Here is a 23,246-nt window from a genome sequence, read left to right on the forward strand (position 1 = left end):
GCTAACCATGAGATAACACACCCAGACCACCTGTTTGTTGCAGCAGATTTTAACCATTCTAATTCCCCGAAAACTTTTCCCAAGATTCAAACGTACCTAAATGTGAGCCTTTTGTATTTTCTTCACTTTTTTTTTTGCCACGGTACAGAAAACCATGAATATTTTTTGATTGTTTCTCTACAAATAAGGCGAATTTGCAACTGCACGTCCACAAATATGCAGGGCTCCACTTTATATGGAAAATCAGAAAGTAAGATGGCTTTTGAAGCTTCGTACGACTACACACAAGGTCCCACATACCTTGAGCTCTTCCACAGCTTTGCGTAGTTCTTCGGGTGTTTTGTAAGTGAAATCCCTCTCCAGGTAGTCTTCCTCAGCCTGGTTGATCCACTCCTGCATCTCCTGCATCTCCTTCCTCAGAGCCATGGTCTTATCCAAGCCACCTTTCAGAGCTGACTTCTTCGCATAAGCCTGATCGGGCACATTGCGTGAAGACCGGTCAAAAGAAAGGAATTTGCATGCCCGGAAGATATTCGCCTGCGAGGGCTCAATGTGCCCACCTGTTTGCAAACGTTCTCCCACTGGGCATTCAGGGCATCCAGTTCCTTCTGAATGTGAACGGCAAAAGGGGGTTCCGCCTCCTTCTTTAGCTGCAGGCCCACTTCGTTGATTCCATTGACGCTTGGCTGGATGGTGTGGATGTCGTTCACCAAGGCCTGGCCAATCGATTTTGTCAATTTTGGTCAGCATTTAAGCGGACGAACTCACGAAGGGCAGCGGGAATTCTGCTCACTGTGCATTGTTCCAGCTGTTTCTCCAGTGCCTCAGAGTCTCCGAGCGCCGGCCATTCCTCGTTCAGGAAGACATCCACATCTGCCATCCACTTCTTCAACGTCTTCACATCATTCTAACGGAAACGGCTTTTGTTATGTGAACGCGGAAAAAGTGAAGAGGGCGGAATAAACTAACACAGCATTTACTCAACATCAGCCTAAGGTCCATGTACTGGTAAACTCTTTGTCCTCACTAGTAAGACTATTCTGCCTGGTACTACTATCCACCCAGTCATTATCCAAACCCAAACATTATAAAACTCTAGTGGTTAAAAAAAAAAAAGCGCTTCACTAGTAGTATTAATAGCGCAAAGATGTCAACCGCTGCACGGTTTTGTCTCACTACTGAGTTGTCCTACTAGTATGCCCTGGTCGCTATATGCTATCGGGCGTTTCGGCATTTATCTGATCTTGTTGACATCCATCTTAAGGTCCATGTAGAAATACTCTCTTCGTCCTCACTCGTAGGACAATTCAGTGCACAGGTAGCACAACTACGTCTATTAGTAATGTTTTTTTTCCCGCACTACTCACACTATTAGAACAACAGTTTTGCCTCACTAGTAACATGTAACTGCTGTACTAGTGCACCCTCGTCGTTCTAATGGTAGCGTTATAGAATTCCACTAGTTGACATCTAGCACTTCACTAGTAGTACTGGTGGTGCGCAGATGTCAACTAGTGCAGAGTTTCGGCTCTCTAGCAACTCTGTTTTACTGGTGTCGTGCACCCTAGTTCTTCTTCTAGTGACATACAATTTTACTAGTCAACATCTAGCATATACATTCACCTGTTTTACCCCGGCTGCCAATTTGAAATATGATACTGCACTTATCGTGGGGGGGTTTCCAATCTCACCTCAAACTGCACGAGTTTGGCCATCAGCTCTTTGATTGTCTTGGTGTTATCTGTCAACATGGTGCTGAGTCGTCTCCAGCGTGCCATGATGTTGTCCATCTCAGTGCGATACCTAAAAAATATAACGGCTTTATCGGTTTTTCTTTGGGTTTTTTTTTATGTATTTTGCCTTCGATTGGGTATTAGAAGGCATATGGAAATCCACAAAGGCTTCCTCAGAGAAACTCTTACTTCTGGCAGATTTCAGGCGGAGCTTTCTGGAAGACCTGCTCCACAGCGGATGTCAGGTAGTCCACTTGCCCCTGGTGACTGGTCAGCGCCACCTGGAGTGCCTGGACAAGTCCGATGGAGGAGGAAAGCGGTTTTGTCTCAACACCATATAAAGTATATATATATATATATATATATATATATATATATATATATATATATATATATATAAAGTATATATATATATATATATATATATATATATATATATATATATATATATATATATACTTTATATATATAAAGTATATATATATATATATATAAAGTGTATATATATATATATATATAAAGTGTATATATATATATATATAAAGTATATATATATATATAAAGTATATATATATATATATATAGAGATATATAGAGATATATAGATATAAAGTGTATATATATATATATAAAGTATATATAAAGTGTATATATATATATATATAAAGTATATATATATATATATATATATATATATATATATATATAGATATAAAGTGTATATATATATAAAGTATATATATATATATATATATATATATATATATATATAGATAGATATAAAGTGTATATATATATATATATATATATATAAAAATATATATATATAAAGTATATATATATATATATATATATATATATATATATATATATATATATATATATATATATATAAAGTGTATATATATATATATATATATATATATATATATATTTTCACACACTGGTATATAATGTCCCCTTTTTTGACTGACGAAGTATTATTACAACTTGGTCTAGAGAGCTATCTGTTTGGCATGGATCTTATGAAAGAACAAACTGATTACACACGTGCTTGAATATGATTCCTTTCCATTATAATTGCCCTCAGTGTCCAATTTGGAATATTTCCAAAATTCCCCATCTTAAATTCCCATGGACATTCACCGCAAACTTGATGGAAATGTATTAGATATTGTCAACCCGTTTGCAATCCTACGTACAAATAAAGCTGTGAAAATATGTATATTGATATTTGTTACATCTTGTTGTAGTTTAGAGCAGAGTGTAGACAGCAGCTATTGTCATCATTACCAGGGACTGTTTTGTTCCACTGGGAGTTCGCTCATCCGCCTCTCGTAATTACAGCCTTGCACACAAACACACAAAGCGAGGCAAGCGAGGCGGCCGGCTTGCCGCATGTTAAGCAGACAGTCGGCTTCGCCAATTTTCACACAGATTTCGCTTAAAGGAGACATATTATGCATATTATCTAACCGAGCATGGATTTTGCTGCATACAAGATTCAGTAGGTTGTTTAATTTCACACTTGACGGGTGGGCAGGCACTCCAGAGACCCAAGTACTTGTGTACAAGCAATAAAAAGTCAATATTCCATACAATGCCCCCTTTAAAGTTGAAAAGCTTATTTCTGGTTGTTGGGAGAAGGTTTCCAAAAATAAAAAAATGCTGATAAGTCTGTTCATACAAAGTCTTTACATTTTTTTTTTTTTTTTTTTTTTTTTTTGCTGTACTGATGGGTTAAAATAATTCCACTAATAACATTTCCCCCAAATCCCTGTTTATGTGTGGTTTGTCTAAAGACATACGTGGTTGATTAATTGAAGACTCTAAATTGCCTATAGTTGGTTGTTTGTCTTTATGTACTAAAGATAGTTGGCAGACTTTGGTTCAGGCAGGTAACCCTGCACAGAGATGTCGGTGGTAGAAAATGCACGGTGAGTCAAGTATCCACGCTAATCCTGTTGTGTGCCCTCCAAAACGTATTCACGTTAAAAATGGAGTATGCGCGCCATTCCCAGACTAATGGGCATATTCGCATGGCGCATTCACTAACATTTTATGTCTCCAATTCATGACATTTTCGCTTTTGTTCCACAGCATCCCTCAGCCTTCGTTGAAAGTGTGGAGTGAAAAGCAGTTGCAATTAACTATTCGTAAACATGAAACGTATCACTGTACCTCCATGTTCTTCAGTCTCTGCTCCATAATTGGGTACTCGGTAACCGCTGTGGACGGAATAGCCAGTTTGGCCTCGCATTCCTGTAACCACGCTAACAGCGTGGAAATAGTCTCCTTATAACGAGCTGGGGGCAAGCTCTCCAAAACTGGATAAGCAAAAAGGAGAAGACGGTCAGACAAAAAAAAAAAAAAAAAAAAAAAATATGCTCAAGATGATGAGTCTCTGCTGCGTGCTGACTAAATGAAATGTAATCTTTCTCTGCCAAGTAGCACATTCAAACATGCTTTGTCAAAAGCTCTCGGCCAGAGAACATGATAATGTAATATATGGCAGAATTTTCATTTGTTAGCAGTAATAATGCAAATTGCTGGCAACAAATGCTTCTTTGTTAAAACTGTTTGAACTCTAACCGGGAAAAGTGCATTGGACCTCAAACTTCATCAAATATTTTTTCATTTGTCGGCAAAGTTGACTCTTTTGGGAACTTTTCAGATGCCGCGGCTTGGTAGAGGAAGGATATGCAAAATGTGCTGCTATAGGAGGCAATATTTACATCTATGCGAGTGCCATCCATCACTCTGACAGATTCAAGGTAACGTTAAAATATTACTGTAACGCTGTCTTGAAAGGGACGCTTGCAACCAGCTGCTTCACAATTGGTAAATAACGTAGAACCACGATCAATACAGCTAACTCGTTAACTAGCATCGTTAGCATCAGTTCATTTCAGTTCTAACGTTACATCAAAAAGCAGGGAAGCTAATCATAATAAAACGTTTGCTGTTGTACTACATTTTGTATTTAGAAAAAAAATCTACAGTTTACAAACATTTTAAATGTAAGAATGTACATATGGAGCATGTTATATGAAAAAAATAACCTCAACGTTTCAAAATAGTACAGTTTAGAGCTGTAAGAGCAATATTGTGATACCATGAAACCGCAATATTTTCACTCACGGTTATCAAACCATCAAAATCTGATATTGTCCCATGCCTACTTGGAACTAAATGTATCCTACTTTACCCTCATTTCATAAAGATTTTTGGTAAAAAAGCATTTAAGAACTGATGAAGGCACAGATAACGCTGACTCCTAAATGATTTGCGCCACCAACGAAACTTGATTTAACATTTGTCAAGCTTTTGTTGCTTTTTTTTTTCCAAAACACTTTCCAATACTTGTGTCCAAACCAATGAGCCCCGTTCCCTAAAGATAAAAGTCTCACTTAGTTGTAGCTGCCTCTCTCTCGCCCTCAGATCCTCCAGAACCGTGTGGTAGTGTTCTTTGAACATAGTGATGTCAGCATCCAGGAAGGCCGACGCGTCCTCCTCCCCATCTTTCTCCGCCTTCAGCTCCTTCAAACGTTTGTCCAAGAGCTCCACTTGTGGTTGTAGGGAGGCCAGACGAGCCACTTCCTCCTGCAAGATAGAGAGACAATGCTTAGCTACTCGGGAAATGCATTGGCTTTTCATTTCCTAGGTTCCACTCAGTTGGCTTTATGTTGAATCTATTTTTACGGAAATGTTTAAATAAAAGGCCCCGATGCTAATAAGCAGGAAGCCAAGCAAGAAATTGGAGGAGTGCAAGAAAAAAGGCAAAAGGTTTCTGGACCAGACAACAAAACAGAGATAAAAAAAAAAAAAAAACAGAAAGAAAGAAAGAAAGACAGAAAGAAAGAAAGAAAAAAACAAGGAGGAAAGAAAGAAGCAAGCAAGGAAGGAAAGAAAGAAGCAAGCAAGGAAGAAAAGAAGGAAAGAAGCAAGCAAGGAAGGAATGACGGTAAGAAGCAAGCAAGGAAGTAAGGAAAGACAGAAGCAAGGAAGGAAGGAAAGATGCAAGCAAAGAAGGAAGGAAGGTAAGAAAGAAACAAGCAAGGAAGGAACTAAATAAATAAGCAATCGAGGAAGTAAGGAAAGAAAGAAACAAAGAAGGAAGGAAGAAAATAAGGAAATAAGCAAGCAAGGAAGGAGGGAAGGAAGGAAAGAAGCAAGGAAGGAGGGAAAGAAAGAAAGAAAGAATGAAAGAAGGAAGCATGGAAGGAAGGAAAGAAGATAAGAAAGAAGCAAGAAAGAAGGGGGGAAAGAATGTAAGAAAGAAGCAAGTGAGGAAGGCAGGAAACAAAGAAGTAAGCAAGGAAGGAATGAAAGAAAGAAGCATGCAAGCAGAGAGAAAGAAAGAAAGAAAGAGAGAAAGAAAGAAAGAAAGAAGAGGACAGGAAAAGGAAAGAAAAGCAGAGCGTTTGTATGGAGGAGCACGGGACGGGGAAGAAAACGACAACTACCGGTAACCGCTAAATGGAAGCTGAAGCACAGAAGGGGTACTTTGTTGAAATGAGAAACGGACATACTCACAGAAAAGTACTGAAACACATGAAACACAAAAAGAAATTCAAATAAGACAAATAAGAAATAACACAATGAACGTGTGGGGGGGGGGACAGCGGGTAGCACATTGGCCTCACAGTCAAAAGGTTTTGGGATCGAATCTGGGCTATGATTTATTGACTTTTCTGCGTGGCGTTTGCAAAATCTGTTCCGCCCTGTTACGACCCCCCCCCCCAAAAAAAAGCGACCGTGATTGACGTCGCTGCGGGAGGGACGCTAACGGCAGAGGCTTTTTAAGAATTTTTTAGCTATTTATTACTATTTAGCTATTTACTATTCGAACCCGCTGTGGACACGCTTCAAATGCGCCAGTAGTATTTACCCAACTGCGTGCTTCCTTGCATTGCGAGCCCCGGGGTTGGATTTGTCGTATTCTATAATTATTTGGGTCCAATAATTAGAGGGAAGAGTCGTAGAAGAAGAAGTCGCAGAAGTCGTAGTCAAGTTACTTCTTTATTTTGCACACTTCCCCTCCTTCCCGGCCTTCAAAATAAAAGCATGCCAGCAAACCACTATACACTGCAGGTTTGCTATGGCGTATTTCCGGAAGTAGTGAACGCCAGAAAAAGTCCATGAACTCCACCTTGATGTGCTAGCGTCTGAATATACTCGTGGACACAAATTGTTTTGAAACAAGTCGGGAGGGCGTCGCTTCAAAAAGACAGCGACGACAATGCAAATCGTGCCTGCTACAACCATAAAGGGATGACGAGACGTTGCATTTAATTTTATTTCGAAAACGATCTGGAAGGTGGCGGCTAAGGTGGGGGGGGGGGCGACACCATAATCCCTATAACAGCAGTTGTCGCTCGCGCAGACGCTGGAGTAGAAAGAAGCCTAAAAAGAAGCCTTTCACCGAGTAGGCTGAGATGAAATTTGGCCGCCTTGCGACCACGTCAAACGCATGAGGGACGATTAGTGGGCCGGACTAAAATCAACTTCCGGCCATACTTAGTCCAGCCATTTTTTTAAAATGAGTCAAAACCCCCCCAACCCCAAAAATGGACATCCGGCCGGGCCTGAGGGTCCGACCGGTCCGGCCCAGGGACGGACTTGCCCAGCTCTGCAAAATACATAACACCTCTCAGTATGCAGTGCGGTTCTACAACCATAGCAATAAAATTAGTTCCACGAATACCTTTCAGGCAGCTGCGCGACTGTGTCGGATTTATCGGCGTGACGTGCACCAACGCGTTGCGGCGAGCGTGTGTGAATATGACGTTTGCGGGGGGGAAGGGGGAACCGCCGACTCACTCTGCATCGTTCCAGTTGCGCCTTGAGCGTCTCGGGTTCTGGCGATGGTGGCAGCTGAACCTTCAGCCAGTTCTCACTGACTTCCACTGCCTGCACGCACTGCTCATACAGGCTGTAGAAGGCGAGCACCTGTACACACACGCACACGCACGAAGACGGACACGAGCTCAAATGAGTAAACCTCGCTTTAATTCTCACGAGACAAGGAAAAGCCAGGCGCCGTCTGTCTTGGCTCACTAACTATTTCCTTGATATGTCGGCGGGAGTGACCTCATTCTCCGCCTGCATCGGCCTCAAGATTGAGTCTTGTCACAGGGGACCTTTTCAAATTCAAGCCTACGCAGTGCGAAAGGCTTGGTTGGACACCGTCTTGTCGAGAGAGACGTCTATTGATTAAAATGTATTCTCAATGTATGACTAAGACATTGCTCGTGCTCGAAAGGTGAGCACCGGGGTTCCGTGCTCAAGGCAATGTTTCGTATTAATGTGATAGCTTGGGCTTGAAAAGGCTTTGGAGATAAGCTGCCGTGTGTTTTCACGCAACCAGGGACAGCTTTTACTCATTCGAGGACTCTGGGGGAACGAGAAAAGATTTGTGTCGCTTGGAACTGCACGGCCAGTGGTGTGCGGACTCGTCAAAATTGAGAACCACTAAATGTAAACAATTGAATTAACTAACCCTTAGTCCCGGAGATGACATGGGTGTGTTTTTCAAAGTCTATTTTCTAAAATGCATTGCTTGGTTTGACTTTAGTGAAAAGCATACTGGGACATAATAAACACGGGGACATACGAGTACCGCGCTGAGACCTTGCTTTAAAATATTTAGTATCGTTGTTCTGACACCAACAAAAGTCGGTGAGTGGAATGTAAAGCTTTGACCTTTGACCATTGATAAATGAGCTTACTTCCCTCAGGTTTTGATTGAAGATGTGAAGTTGAAAAAAAAAAAAATGAGTTTGGCAGGACACCAATAAAAGAACACGCCTTGGCTAGCTCAAACTCCTCGGGTCAGTAAAAAAAAAAAAAAAAATGATAATGTATGCAGTGCGTGTATGTGTACCTTTGTCTGGTAGGCCAACCACACCAGCCTGTCTGCCAACAGGGCACAAAAGCCGACCCAGCGCTGGTTCAGCTGCTCGGCTGCCTGGGCAATGTCCTCAGCCCGAGTCCCCTCTGGCGGGATTGAAGGAGCGGGTGTTATAGGAAAAGGGAAGGAAAACGGTTGGGTGACACAGCAAAGACACTTTACATTTTTCATGTTAATAACACAGCACAGATTTGTTCCAAAAACTTGAGTTGAATTAGGTCAGCAAGACAGCTGCTAGGTTTTACAGCACCAGAGGTACAGTATAGTTTGATTGCTGTTTGTTGTTGGAGGGATTGCTCGCTTGCTAATCTGAACACAACCTATTTCCATGAGACTTGAGGGAATTCATAGTTGTTTCTAAATAAAGTATATATGTTTGAAGGTAATTGCTGAAAACGGGCAAATACTGAGAACTTTCTAGTGCTCGGTTGTGGGGATATAGCGTTTGACTTTTTTTCACCATTTCACTTTTCTGTATTTTTGAGCGTGGCTTAAACACGACTGCAGACGATTCCGCCGACAGTCCACCGGCTAAGAGGAGCCCCAGAAGGCTGTTAGCTCGCGAGCTAGCTGGTGGCTAGCGCCTCTTGTGGGGTACATTGCAGCCACCGTAGACTTTACGTGGATATATTTTCCAGAGGTGGGTATTCAGTCAAATTGATGGACGCCCATTTTGCTGATAATTGATGAATGATGAGACACTTTTTTGAAATGACGGACTAAGCACTGACGGAAGTGGATTTTCGTCCGTCAGTGTAATCGTCACTAACCGCATCTGTCAGTGACAGTTAGTCAGCGACGGTCGCCTATTTTGCTGACGTTTTTTTTGGGGGGGGGATAGGGATGGGGTTGGGTGAGGCGGGCTGACGGACCGACGGACTACTGACAGACTGACTAATAGACTGACCAACTGACGATTACAATTCAGTTCGGCTTGAAAAATGATGAACTGACAAATGAAGGACTGGTACCCAGGGCTCCTGATGGATGACAAATGAAAAATTTAATAAAATGCCGACCTCTGATATTTTCACGGCTCAAACGTAGAGTGTGTAGGCATAAATAAGTTGCTCGAACAATTTTTCAGCAGGGCATTGTTTCACATATTCAATGGACACATTAGCACAATTCCTAAGCCTCATACACTTGCCATTATTTTTTAACCGTTCAAATTTGGCGACGTTTCTTCTCTGCGGTGTGTCAAGTTTACAAGACATGCTTGTTTTCTCTATCCAGGGACTTTAAATGTTAGCATGCAGAATGAAATGGTAATTAGGGCACGGAAAGAAAAAAACTGCCAATGCCATGTTGCTAGATGAAGGGCCACCACATGCTCATTAAATGCTAATATTAGCCAAAATTATCCACCCTGTCAGCAAGCTCATATATTTTGCTCTTTGTATACATTGTCTGCATGCGGTGTAATAAAAAAACAAATTTAAAAAAAAAGAAGCTCAACCAATGTGCATTTCTAACAGCTACTCAATTCAGGAAATATACAGTTCAATGGAAATCCACAATATTTTTGGTCTCAAAGGCACATTACGATGATATTAGCCATAAAGGCAACACTGTAGAAAGTGTCGCGGGTCTAAAAAACATGATGGGTGCGGGCCCAGGAGACAAGCTTGAATTGGTGAGATTTATTGATTTATGATGCCGTGTTTTAACAGCTTGAAAGGAAAGACATAAATTGCTTGCAGAAACAAAGTGCTGCATAGCTGGAGGAAGATTATGTTTTGTTGGCTGAAGGTTAGCCGCTTGGCAGGAATAAAAGACAGAAATGGGAAAGTACAAGTTGAATGATTCTCCTCTTTTACACAGCCCCAACAAGGGCAGTGAAGAGCACGGATCCGACTCTCTATCAGTGTTTCTATGGCGACAAGGAGAGAGGGTGGGACAGGTGGAGGCGTTGCCATGGGGACAGACGGGGTGCCCGTTGAATAGGTGTGAATGCTGGTGTGTGTGTGTGTACGCAATACCCTGCTCAACTAGGGTCTGTGCTGTGCGCGTCGCTTCTTGAAGCTTCCGGTACTTTTCTGGACGTTCCCGTTCTATCAGCTATAACAAAGAATGACAGAGGGGGGGGGGAAGCAGAGAAACTCGATTTACCACCAATATTAAGGCCTGTCGCAAACCGAGCTATGAGCCCGAAACCGACTCAACTGGACACGGATGTGCGTGCGGGGTGGCGCGAATGATGCATTCGAAGCGGTGGCACGCGGAGCGAAGCATCGGAAATCCGCCCATTCGCTCCGCTAGGCGCGTATAAACAAGTCGACTTTTTTGCCATTCCGCCTCGCGGCAGCCAAACAGCATCGGGCATACTAGTCACACATAGCCACACAGTGTCGTGTTCACTCGGCGGCTTTTTTTTTTTTTTTTTTTTTCCACAGTTCTTGAACTTTACCATGACAGCAATATTGATAGCATTAGCATTGTGTGCAAAATAGTTGACTTGTTTTATACGAGCCGATGGAGCGAATGGGCGGATTTTTGTTGCTCCAAATCTGCTTGAGGCTGGTTATCAGCTGCTACTGTCCGGACTTTGCGTCCCAGGATGATTCCATTCAGTGCAAGTCATCAGAGTAAGGTAATTACAAAACTTTTTTTTTGTTGTTGTTGTTGTATTGTGCTATATAGGCTGATGCAGTCATGCAAGGTACACCAGCATATACGGTACATATAAAAATCATTCTCAATATATTTATAAATAATGTGTTTTGAATTTTTCGTAGGCGGCAGAGCATTTTGACTCGGGTGATGTCATAAGTAGCTCTCAGGCTAAAAAAGTGTGGGCACCCCGGGTCTATTGCATATATCTGTTGTCCAATAAAAAAAATAAAATAAATAAAAAAAGACCACTAGATAACGGCATTTTTTAGTACACACATATTTTTACCTGCACTTTGTCATACAGGTCCTGAATGCTGCCATCTTTGCGGGACACAGAGAACTCGGGACTCTGCAGGATTGCCTCGCCTCGAGTCATGTAGCTGTGGACCTCTGTGAAGTCCACATCAAATCTGACGGATGAACAAACTGTTACTACTAGAGATAAAAATGTGCTTATTTTATAATCGACCAAATGCATTGAACTGTTCTCAAGTATTTGCATCATTTAAACGCGACTTCCACTTGACTTAATGGCCTCTCATCTCAGTCGGTCAGTTCGTCATTGACGGATGCCCATTTTGCTGGCAAATGACGAATGATGGGAAAACTTTAAAAAAACTGACGGACCGCACCGACGGAAAGCGGGCTTTCATCCGTCGCAAAAATCATCACTAACCGGGTCAATACCGACGGACCTTCTCAATCGGACTCTCGTTTCGCATCTGATGGAAATACTCTCGCATATGTTTGTTCGTGGGGGTGAAGACACCGGACTTCGAGGGGAGCAGACGAGGGGCTCCTCGCCTTGTGACAGGAAAAACAACAACATTTGAACACTACTAGTCAAACCGGTGATTTGTGATTGTATTGACTCGGTTCCCGTTCTCCAAGCCCGCTCCGTTTTTAGGTCGACCCGGCCGGGAAAAGGAAGCTCGCTGTGTTGCATGCCTTTCGCTCTCACAGACTGCAATGATATTGTCCCATATTGTTTTTATTCCACCAATGACCACACTGTGTGTGTGTGTATCTGTTTTTTTTATTTATTTCTTTATTACTTGGCTGTGTGTCTCCTGTGCTGCGGCCATGTGTGATGTATCAAGTAATACATTCTCGACGCCGAGTGGAAGAATAAGAAAAAAAGAAGAAAGAAGAGGGAGAGAAAGACAAAAGAAGAAGAGGATGAAGAAGAAGAAGAAGAAGAAGCTGAAGGTTGGACGGTCCTGAAAGAGTGATGACGACGAACTGTAATTTAGCGATGGTGGAAATAACAATGACAGAGTGACGGACTGACGGTGACATATTTGGTCAGCTTGAAATAACGACGGATGCTGGCGAATATCAAATGACGGACCGGCAAAATTTACTGACGCGCCCACCTCTGCTTTGTTGAAACAAGGCTGAGTATACTGACTGAAACGATGAGAATCTCATCACATTTAACGCGAGTGAGAAATTTGAGCTTCTTTAGTTGAAAAAAAAAAAAAAAGATATGATTCTGTTATAGGAATGGCAGCATGTCTCATCTAGTGGAAGAACATTTAATTCTTGATCTTGTCACTATAAGTCCAGGCACAGGTAGATAAACATGAATACATTATTTGTAGTAAATAAATAATTGAAGTGGAGTTAAAAAAAAAAAGTAGAATAAACTTTTGAATTATTGTATTATGTATTCATTTTAGTATGTCTACGTATCTAATTAATATACGTTTTGATAAAATGCAATATTTCTTTAAATGCTTGCGCACCACCAACATTGCTTTTATCGCGGACGCATAAGCTAATCTGCCGAGAGTCAACACCTACCTGCTAAGGTATGTAAGCAGAAACGGGTGCATGCAACTGAATAATGCACAGAAGTTAGAAAACATACGTTAAATGCGATTTACCACCGACCAAAGTTCACCTGAGGGGTACTGACCTTTTCCTGAGTTCAGAATCTACGACCACCTGCCTCTTCTTCTGTGGCGGTGACTCTCGGGCTTGGCGTAGTGCCGATACACTCTCCCTCGCTGTCACCTTGGTAACACTGGCCGCGGCTGAGTGGGTCAGTTCGGATTCGGGGGCCGCCGCGCTGACGACCGGTGAGAGCTGAACGTGCGGACACCCAAAGAGAGAGCGGGATTTGACACGAGAGCTTTTTACACGACACCTTTTTTTAAATACCCGCTGCACATCCCCGGTCGAAAACATCTGCGGGAGATCCGTGATGGTCACGAATGTCTTATTTTGCGGATCGCGTCAATGATGTCATTTATAAATGGCGCAAACGATGACATTAGCGATTTGGCATAAAATGCAAACTATGGATCGGTTTCGATCCACTCAATCAGATCGGTGTAAAGTCTAGTATCGATCTGGTAAAGGGCATCGGCTATGTAAGTGCAAGAAATGAAGCAGAGGGTGACCAAGTTGGACAACGACTAAGGCATGTACATTACTGTAAATGATCAGCGATTCAAGAATTGGACGGGATTTTTATGCCATGAAACACCACATGCATGCACAAAATACAGAAAAGCATGCACTTGTAGTGTAAATTATAGTTGTCCTAAGACCAAATGTAACTGTAGCTGTAGTAAAAGTGATTTCTAAATTGTACTACAATAAAAAAATAGCTTTTGAGGAGCACCTAAAATGATTTTTTATCCTCATGATAATCAACTTGCATTTGAAGTAGGCTTTAAATGAGATACTCTGGTTATGATTTTCGAGATTTGTCATGATAGTAATTGTTCAAATGATTTGTTTCATCACAGACACATTTCAAAAAGTTGTAATTATGCTCCCGATTTCTGTCTCTCCAAATAGCCAGTTACGAAAACCGTTTTAGCCACCTAGGAGAAAAAAAATGGCGGCGGGGGAGCAATCTACTTGGTTCAGCAGAAATGACATCACCAACCTCATTGCTGTGACTATGGTAGCCCGATGGAAAGTCCTCTGCTCTCTTTTTTTTAAAATATTTTTCATATACCCCCAAAAATAAAACAAATGGTCTGTTCTTCCGAAACGTTGTCCTCAAATCCACGAATGAAAATGCAAGTCGCCTTAGAAGCCGCTAAAGGCCTTAGGTGATGCATAGCGTGTGTGTTGGACCTGGCTGCTGATGAGATCCAGACTTTGAACCAGTCGATCCCAACGTTGAGCAAAACTATCCAGCCTGGCCTCCACTTTGCTGGCGACCTCCTTGTTCTTGACACTGCCCAGCAGGTCTTGACTCATGGAGCGCAGCTTGTCCGCGGTGGGGCGCTTCACATCCAGCTCTGTCTTTACAATCTGATGGGAGCACAAACAAAAGAAATGAACGGTTTCGACGTTGTCATTTTGATGCAACACAATGAATAAGTCGAAAGTCACGGTTTAGGATTCTGCTCGACTCACAGCAAGATGGCGCAGGCAAGCCATTGCGGCGGCGTGGTCCTTTGCGTTGGGGGTCTTGATCGAACGGACCAATTCCTCCTTCTGGGTCAGCCACGAGTCGAATAAAGACTAATGGAAAGGGGGGAAAAAAAAGGGAACAAAAAGAAGGCAGCGGTTTTACGCTCGCTGTAATATGGCACAAAAATAAATACCATATCCTGGGTACGATATCAAGCACATGATGGGGACCCCATTCACAAACGTGTTTTGTGGAATTGAAGAAAACAAGCGACCGTACTTGTTCATTTGTGAAGTGTTGCCATTTCAATAAAATCTCTTGCAGCAGAATCCAGCGTTCTTCTGTCCATCTACAGATGGCTGCCCAGCGGTCACCTAGCACCTACGCACACACACACACACCCACGCACATTTCCTCTTGAATTAGCGCATCGCAGAGGCTAAAATATTCCAGCTTTCCATCAGGGTGCCCTAAAGGCTCATAATGTAGCTACACTTTGTCACGTGCCAATTAAATTCTTACAGTTGGCTAATTTGGAGGGTGACTGCTCTGCTACGGGACAAAAGGGAGCGTGAGCTTGTGTTGGGCAACATCTCAAACAGGGCAGTCCAAAACTTTTCCTCCGAGGGCTGCACATATGAGTTGAAAGGTGCAGGGTCCACTTGAACATTCTTTATCTTTAGTTTATGAAACATGCTAAAACCAATTCATCCAGTGTAGCAAATATATCGGAAGCCGTTATGTATTATTTTCGGGAGTGGCAAATTAGTGCATTAATTGAGATTAATTAATTACAGTCACAGTTAAAGCGTAATTTGTTTTAGTGGCATGAATCAAAATTTTAACCTCTAACTGTTTCTGTTTGATGATTCGTTTTGATGCGTGGGGCTTGTGCTGGAGTTGTTGAGGGAGTAAAAAACAATGGTCAGTGTCACACCCTGAAGAGGACACTGATTGGCTGTCATTGGGTTTGGCATAACCAGATAGGCTCCTATTGTAGGCGGAAGGGCAAGATCGGGAGCAGCGAGAAGACGTGAAAATGGAGGAGCATTATGGTCGACTTTGGCGGAGAAAAAAAGCCAAAAAGGGGCCAAGGTTGCAGCTGTAGCCGGCAAGACATAAGTAGTAGTGAATAATGTGTTCACTAACAGAGTTGTTGGTCCGATGAATGGTAAGTTTTTAAAATGCCCTGACGGCACTATTCTTTGTAAGAAAGATTTCGCTTACCAAAGAAGCAGTTCAAGCCTACCACATAAATGCAAACGTAACCAGCCGCGACTAAAGCCACAGCTAATGATAGCAACGAAGATGCTAATGTAGCGAGCAAGCTCTTTGGCAAACTAAATTCAAGAACAGCCCGCGTGCGAGCAAGTCTGCGACCGATTGGCTGACAATTTTTCTTGCAAAGAGAATAAAGATGAACTGCAGGCCGATTAACATAGTTGAAGGCAAAGGATTAATTGAGTTGTCGCAAACAGCATCCAATGAGCCATCATACAAACCACAGCGCACAACTGCAATGATGACTAAAATCAGCAAGATGTATGACGGTGAAAAGAAAAGAAAGCTTGACGTTTTGGTGGGGGATTCGGACAAATGTATTGCTTTAACCGCGGATCACTGGACCTCAACTCGCAACCACCGTTATTTTGGGGTGACTGGACACTTAATTGATGGTGAGTGGAACTTCAACTCGTTTGGCACTGGTCGTCATGAAAACAGAAACGAGGGACTTGGCTGATAAACGTGCCAAACTGTTCCTCAAGGTGGCCAATGACAATGGGTAATTGAAAAAAGAGATATCGACCATAAATACAGATACATGCAGACAGACAATATGGGGCTTTTCTCAGCAATTTTTAAGTGAGATTAAAAAATAGATTAATCACATGAATTAATTACAGATCATAATTAATTAAGCCCTCATCTTTTTTTAAATCGCTTGACAGCCCTAATTATTTTATTTATATTATATATGCGGACTCTGTATCGGTCCGTCGTGGGGAAGAAAGAGCTGAACCCAAAGGCAAGGCTCTCGATTTACCGGTCAATCTAAATTCCTAACCCTCACCGATGGTCAGGAGCTGTGGGTCATGTCTACATCGGTCTACATCCCAAATCTCTGCTAGTAGCGCTCATATACAAGCAGTCTATTCTAGACTCTGCTCTTGCTCTTCTATCCAGCAGTTTCTGGCTCAAGCGTGCAGAGCCCACGTGATCAAAACAACGGATTATTGTTCCTTGTAGTATCACTTGATCAAGTATCTTCTAACATTTCATACAAAAAAAAATGATGTATCATTCCTGCTGATATCGTATTGGATCGATATCGTTATTGGATAGTCTCGTATTCCTCACCCGATGACAATCCAAGGAATTGGATCAATAAGCAGTATCAATAATGGAATGGGAATCAGTGAATTCTCAATTCCCATTGTTAGCTGTGACTGAATTATCCGTATTGATCCGGGCATTGGGAGTAGGGATGTTGCTACTATTCAAGTGATGTATGATTAATGGAAGATGAGAACGCATTTGTTCTTCATCTTTGCCTTGTCTTGAAGTGCAAAAAAGGAAAAAAGGACTTGTATATGGCAAGGGCCACTAAAAATGGGCGGCTGGCGGCAAATGGCACCCAGACCATATTTTGAACAACGCTGCTCTGCAATACGCGTGCAGAGCCAGTACAAGTACCAACTGCTTGTCCTCGCTGTTTTCGTTAAAAGTGTTAAAAATGTGTTAGAAAAGTAATGATTCTTTCCCGGTAATTCATCAGTAATCATTTGCGATTTTTTAGGGTGGACCAGCAATTTGTTCATTAAATATAACACTTCAGAATGTCACACAATATATTTTTGCAATTCAGAGAGTAATACTGAAACGTATACAGTATATCCCTCAACCCTTGTGTGCCTTTTTTAAAAAATAAACTAATAAAATGTAAGTAAAATTGACTCAAAAATTCTCCTTGTAAAATTTACTTTGAATTTCTGATGAAAAAATTGTAATTGTTTTTTTCAAGTAAATAACTCTCCAAATGTCTTTTTGTGTCAAATTTACTCTGAATATTACTCTCTTCCAAGTGTAAATTTTACTTTGTTTAAACTGGGAGCAAATATAGTCTTTTTAGAGTAAAATGTACATACTAAATGTATGTGCAAATTTAAAATGTTTCACATTTGACAAATAGCAGTAGTGTGACTCCACTGGGGACTCCCTTTTTTTTTTTTATTTAACTCATTTTGGTTGCGATGCTCTCAAACATGTCCTTTGTTTTGAACACAAACACGTTTTCAGGCCCCTGCTGTTGTCTCATATACATATTTTTCGGTTGAAAAGCTGTCTTGTGCAAATGGGCCCTAAATCACATTGTTAAAAAAAAAAAATCACCAGGCCATAACTGTCCCAAACTACGAGGCAACGGAGATTTAAGAGTCGAATCATCTTCCCCAAAAATGCCAGGACACAGCAGGAGGAATCCTGCAGACGCCGACTTGTATTTGCCTTTTTCCATTCCTAGCCCTCTAATCTATTTAGCTCGCTTTTGCTCCATCCTGCAATAAACTGCTCTGCAGGCGGTAACGCAACAAAAGCTCCACTTGAAACAAAGAACCAGCACTTAATATATGTGTGTGATTATATGCAGCATCTCTGGCACGTGTTCTGGTTCTCAATTGTTTTATGTGAGTGAATTATTTACTACACTGGCATCACTATTGTGTCAGTAACAGATCTGCTCCAAATAGCTCCTGAATTAGGTTTGAGGATAGAGTTTTTTTTTTGTTGTTGTTTTTTTTCCTGGACAATTATCAAGTGTGTAGTAAAGAAGTGCCGCTCCAACTTGCCTGAAGTTTGCTCTCCAAGGCAGCAGTGGCACTGTCCCCGCTGGTCTCGTCCACCACCACCACCATGTGTGTCAGCGAGTTGACCCGTACCTGTTCCTGCTCCAGGTCCTCCTGCAAAAGCTGCAGAAAATACGCCAATTGAGTTTTTTTTTCTACATGCAGTTTCATTACAGCATAAGGAAGTATTTCCCAATCTTTAGTGAGCCAAGATACATATTGAACATTGGGGAAAAAAATCTTATAGCACACCACCCAAAAAAAAAAAACAAATGGATACACACTACACAGGTTAGATAGATGAAAAAACTCACAGAATTTATAACAGGGCTAAACACTAGAAATGAACTGTGATTTCCCCCATCCTCAATATTGGGATTATTATTTTTTTCAAGGTCCAAACCAACCAAAATTGGGGGGAAAAAAAAAAAAAAAAACAACGGCAGCAAAGAACGCCCGTGGAGTGAACGCTGTAATGTTTTTATTTTGCGAATCCGATCAATGATGACGTTGACGGATTGGCAAATTACGCCATTACAACCCATCACGATTCAGCATAAAGTGCCAAAATAGGCCGACCAGGCCGATCCAGCAGATCAGATCCGTGTAAAGTCTTCTTTTAAGCGTCCGCTACTATAACTTCGTAAAATTCTACCAAACATAAGTGCGGCGTGAACATAAGTCAGTAAGTCATAAATTAGATTCCAACGATAATACAAACAAATATGCGGCTTTATCACTTCAACTTTTCATGTTTCATGAAACACTGATACGTAAGAATATGGACTGTATTCCTCAAGCACTGACTGACTTATCAAGACAATATAAATAACCAAAAAGCTACATATTCATATATGTACATATGTTGCCACCTTGTGCTCTTCCACTTGGTGCTTGACGTCCTCCAAGTCAGGGCCAAGCGGCTGAGCCTCCATCTTCTTCACCCGCGCCTCTGTTGCGTCCAGCCAGTCTGTGAGCTGCTGCAGCTGCTTGTGCTGTAGTTCCATAAGGACCTGGTGGAGTCTGGTGAGTGGGCCAAGTGCATACCATTGATCAGAGGTAGCAAACGTACGCACACTCTCTACTTATGTAGAAGTACAGATATTTCTGTCGAGAAATACTCTGGTAAAAGTAGAAATACTGGTTGAAGTCCTTTACTTGAGGAGTAGTAAAAATGTAAAGCCTTTGAAATGTACTGAGGAGACAAAGGGGAAATGGCAAGAGGCGATTTCAATGCGTCAAGTCCACTCTGTGTAAGATGGTGATCGATTTCAGGTGTGTTAGCACAATCTGCTATTTCGCCGATTTTTTTGGGACCAGATATAACTCAATTTTGTTCTGCCTCACATTTATTTTTGGGTATAATTCCACTGTAGCCCACTAGATGTTGGTCCACTATTACGTTTAACACTAAATTTGAAAGAAGAAGCGTGAAATCGGTTAGTATTTTAATGATTTTAATTAGGTATTTAATTATTCAACTTCAAGATGACTGAATATCAAATCCTCTTCAATCCTGCGTTTTACACCAGCAGAAGGCAACGGCTGTAGATTAATTTTAAAATGTACATGGGAATACTTATTATTGTATATTGCGAAATGATAAATTTGTCAATTTAGGAAAAAATGAAAAATGTTTTTGTGTAATTTAATAAAAAATACAAAGTGCCGTAAATGCTATAAAAACATGCCAAAGGAGTATTTAAATGGAGTGTTTACCGTCCTGATATATTTGTATTTCCTCTTATAACTTGCAACGCAAAACAAACAAACCTCTGAAAACATCTGAACTGTTATCGCAACCGCAAATTCAAGATTTTCAGGCTTCCGTAGCCTAAAAAACAGGCCACGCCGCCACCGGTTATTGCTGCGTGTATTAACGGGGAACATCATTTGGGGTTTGAGCATGTGAGCACCTGCTTTGCCTCTCCATGCTGGCCACCCGGAGGTGCTCCCATCGAGAGTTCAGCAGGTTCATCTGTTCCCTCACTTCTGTGTCCTCCTCCTCGCTCAGGTTGCCCTCAGCCAATAAGGCGGCGCCGGCCCGGAGGACGCGCCCCACGTTGCCCTGGTGCGCGGTGAGCTCCACCATGTAGCCCTGAGAAGAGCACAGGCAACAAAACGCTTCACCGTTGCAGGAAAGTCACGTTCGTTAGAGCTAATTAACTGATAGCGACGCTCCCGCAACTCCACGCTAAATGACCTGACTCCATTTGTATTAAGTGCTCTCATAATACATTAACCTACCCCTGTCTCATTTTCAAGCACTTTACTCGTACAGTATATGATCTTCAGAGAGCTCAACAGTCGGGGTTCATTGAATTTGGAGAGTTTGATGTTTCAAAGTGTTTATGCACAAAATGTATTTTAACAGCGAGCCATCGCTCATGTACAGTATGTTTGACAACTGAGAAGGGCGGGGGACTTCGCAAGGATGGGAACAATACAGTGCTACCTTCACTCACTAACTCAAATGACACTTATCTAAAACTATCGAAATCTACTATCTAAACCGATCTAATAACTTCTAAAACTAACTTTCCCAATGGAAAGGTCATTAATCCTTTCAAGCCCCGTACAGCACCGACATTTTTAAAAAGAGCCCTGTCGAGTACAATATAAAAGCAAAATACAACACAATAAAAGAAAATACAGTGGTGTATTGACTTGCAAGCTTTTTTTTCTTTTTTTTTTTCTCTGTGAAGGGCTTGTAACTTGAAACAGTCACAACAATCACCGTTCCCCATTGAAATGAATGGAAATGCCATGAGTCAGTTTCAGCCGGCCATAAAACACTAAACAGTTTGTTTTGGGGTTTTATTTCCATCACTTGTGGGCTAGCAAAGCTCAGGGTCACGACAGCTTTCAGCAAAACTTAATTCTGAAATGACACCGGCCGGAAAGAAAATATATCCTGTCACCTAGTCCCAGTCATGTCTTTTTCAAAACCTGCTTTTAAGAGAACGGTTGGTGATAAAATAAGCCAATTCCAAGGAAAAATAGGAGACGTGATGTTTTGTGGTTGAGCACAGGGGCACCCCAGCGAGTCTTGAATGCTCAGAGATAGTTGCTGTACTCAAGAAATCAGACATCATTATTCAATTAGACATTCTGAGGAGTACACAAAGTACCAAAGAGATGAGAGATAGGACCGGGTCACCGATCTTGCTCACGTTATGTAGAACTGTAAATCTTCGGAACTGTTAGTAATATCAAGATTGAGAAGATTGGATTAATTGTACGTTTTTGGAATAGTTGAACCCCTTTTTTGTGGAACACTTGAGGCAGCTTAAACACATCCAGACTCTCCAGCGCCCCCCACATAAATTTAGTTTGAGACCCCAGCTCTACAGTATTGTACTTAATAAAAAGATGCAGCAATAATGCAAAGAATTTATTGAATTTATTATGCCTCATAATTTCATGCTTAAATTTATTGTCCGTCTCCTCCTGGTGTGTGCGCCTTGGCCACCAAAGAGCAGTACGATGTATACATGTTTATGCACGAAAAAGATGGGCACAACTGCTCAGTAAGCTGCAGCAATATTAGTCATTTTTCGAAGAGGATAAAGAATATATGCCTTTGAGTATTGTTATTGTCTGTCTGTAATTGCTGCAATGTTTGTGTTCAAAGATCTGTTGCGTAAAGGCCTATAACACATTGCCTCAGTTTTCGAACAACTCCGTTTTAGTCAGACTTTGGAACGAACAAACTTTGAAACGCATTAATCGTGAAAACAGAGGTTCGACCGTAAATGTTTTGATAATTTGTTTTGAAAAGAAACAGAAGTAGAATGCTTGTCATGTACAACAATATTGTTCAGGAGGTGTTCAAATGTTGAATTTTCAAGTATAGGCAGCATGCGACTTCCGTTATCCTGATCGGATGGCAGCGGTGCTACAATATGGTTTATTGAGCGCAGACGAGTGACTATGGGTGATGAAAAGTAGAGGATGCAAACTGCATGTTCAACCAACCTCAATACAATACAACGCTTTTTTTCTTGTCCCGTAATTTTTTTTCAGCTGACGACCTACATTAATATCCTCACCTCATGAGTGTGGAACTGCTCTTTGACCTCCTCCACGTTGTTTGAGATGGGGGGCTGGGACTGGAGTCCATCTTCAGCCGACAGCAACCACGTCAGAACCTTCACATTCGCAGTTGAAAAAGCCATGAAAAGAAAACAACAAATAACCAGGGCAGTCATCTTCATTTGGCGTACCTCCTCCAGGGCCGCCTGGTAAGACTCCAGACTGGTGGAGCCGGGGGGCAAAGGACTGAGGCCTCGCTGCAGCTCCTCTTGGCTGGGACTCAGAAACTGGAGGGCGACGCAGGCGGGGGGCAGAAGGTGGCGGGGATGATGGGGATATGATCGGAGGCAGATAAAAAGAGGGACAAACAGAGCAGGACACAACAGGAAAGAGAAAAGCGATGCGGTGAATTACAAATTGCATTTCACTCAGGAAATGTGTGTGAATGCTAACACATGCCGGGGCTGAGCTGAAATACTACAAGTCACGTATGAAGCAGGACGGCAACAGTTATAACGCACCAATTATGCATGAGATGTTTTTCAAAGTGAAATTCTGTTCGGTAATGGTGCTGCTATTGATATTCGTTCGCTACCAACTTTAAAGGCGCAACAGTGTGGCTCAATCGCTGCTTTCGAAACGTGTAAACGGGCACCGTGTGAAAATAATTCGGCTCATGTCAGTTTCTTAGCAGGGATTAAACTCACTGGTTGCTTTCTTGAAAAAGT

The 23,246-nt window shown here is 41.7% G+C and overlaps 1 protein-coding gene across 4 annotated transcripts in view; it reads right to left on the bottom strand.

Moving 5' to 3' along the window:
- The window catches only part of dmd (dystrophin), a 166,031-nt gene that overhangs the window by 81,946 nt on the left and 60,839 nt on the right, over window positions 1–23,246 (bottom strand). For 3 of the 4 annotated variants that reach the window (XM_086036598.1, XM_086036590.1, XM_086036582.1), the window contains exons 11-30: window positions 22,710–22,805; window positions 22,536–22,634; window positions 20,400–20,581; window positions 19,356–19,506; window positions 18,487–18,606; window positions 14,921–15,022; window positions 14,644–14,751; window positions 14,359–14,538; window positions 13,184–13,353; window positions 11,549–11,672; window positions 10,629–10,707; window positions 8,620–8,732; window positions 7,557–7,685; window positions 5,144–5,336; window positions 3,915–4,060; window positions 1,923–2,023; window positions 1,692–1,803; window positions 794–907; window positions 561–716; window positions 301–471 (exon numbers count right to left, since the gene is read on the bottom strand). In XM_086036598.1, the coding sequence (XP_085892724.1) occupies window positions 301–471; window positions 561–716; window positions 794–907; window positions 1,692–1,803; window positions 1,923–2,023; window positions 3,915–4,060; window positions 5,144–5,336; window positions 7,557–7,685; window positions 8,620–8,732; window positions 10,629–10,707; window positions 11,549–11,672; window positions 13,184–13,353; window positions 14,359–14,538; window positions 14,644–14,751; window positions 14,921–15,022; window positions 18,487–18,606; window positions 19,356–19,506; window positions 20,400–20,581; window positions 22,536–22,634; window positions 22,710–22,805 (2,646 nt within the window). Of the gene's footprint in view, window positions 1–300; window positions 472–560; window positions 717–793; window positions 908–1,691; window positions 1,804–1,922; window positions 2,024–3,914; window positions 4,061–5,143; window positions 5,337–7,556; window positions 7,686–8,619; window positions 8,733–10,628; window positions 10,708–11,548; window positions 11,673–13,068; window positions 13,105–13,183; window positions 13,354–14,358; window positions 14,539–14,643; window positions 14,752–14,920; window positions 15,023–18,486; window positions 18,607–19,355; window positions 19,507–20,399; window positions 20,582–22,535; window positions 22,635–22,709; window positions 22,806–23,246 lie in introns of all 4 variants that reach the window. The other variant, XM_086036576.1, reaches the window with a different exon arrangement.

The sequence above is a fragment of the Filicampus tigris genome, chromosome 1 (genome assembly GCF_054856515.1).
Source record: "Filicampus tigris isolate MCC_2025a chromosome 1, RoL_Ftig_1.0, whole genome shotgun sequence".
Classification (NCBI taxonomy): Eukaryota; Metazoa; Chordata; class Actinopteri; order Syngnathiformes; family Syngnathidae; genus Filicampus; species Filicampus tigris.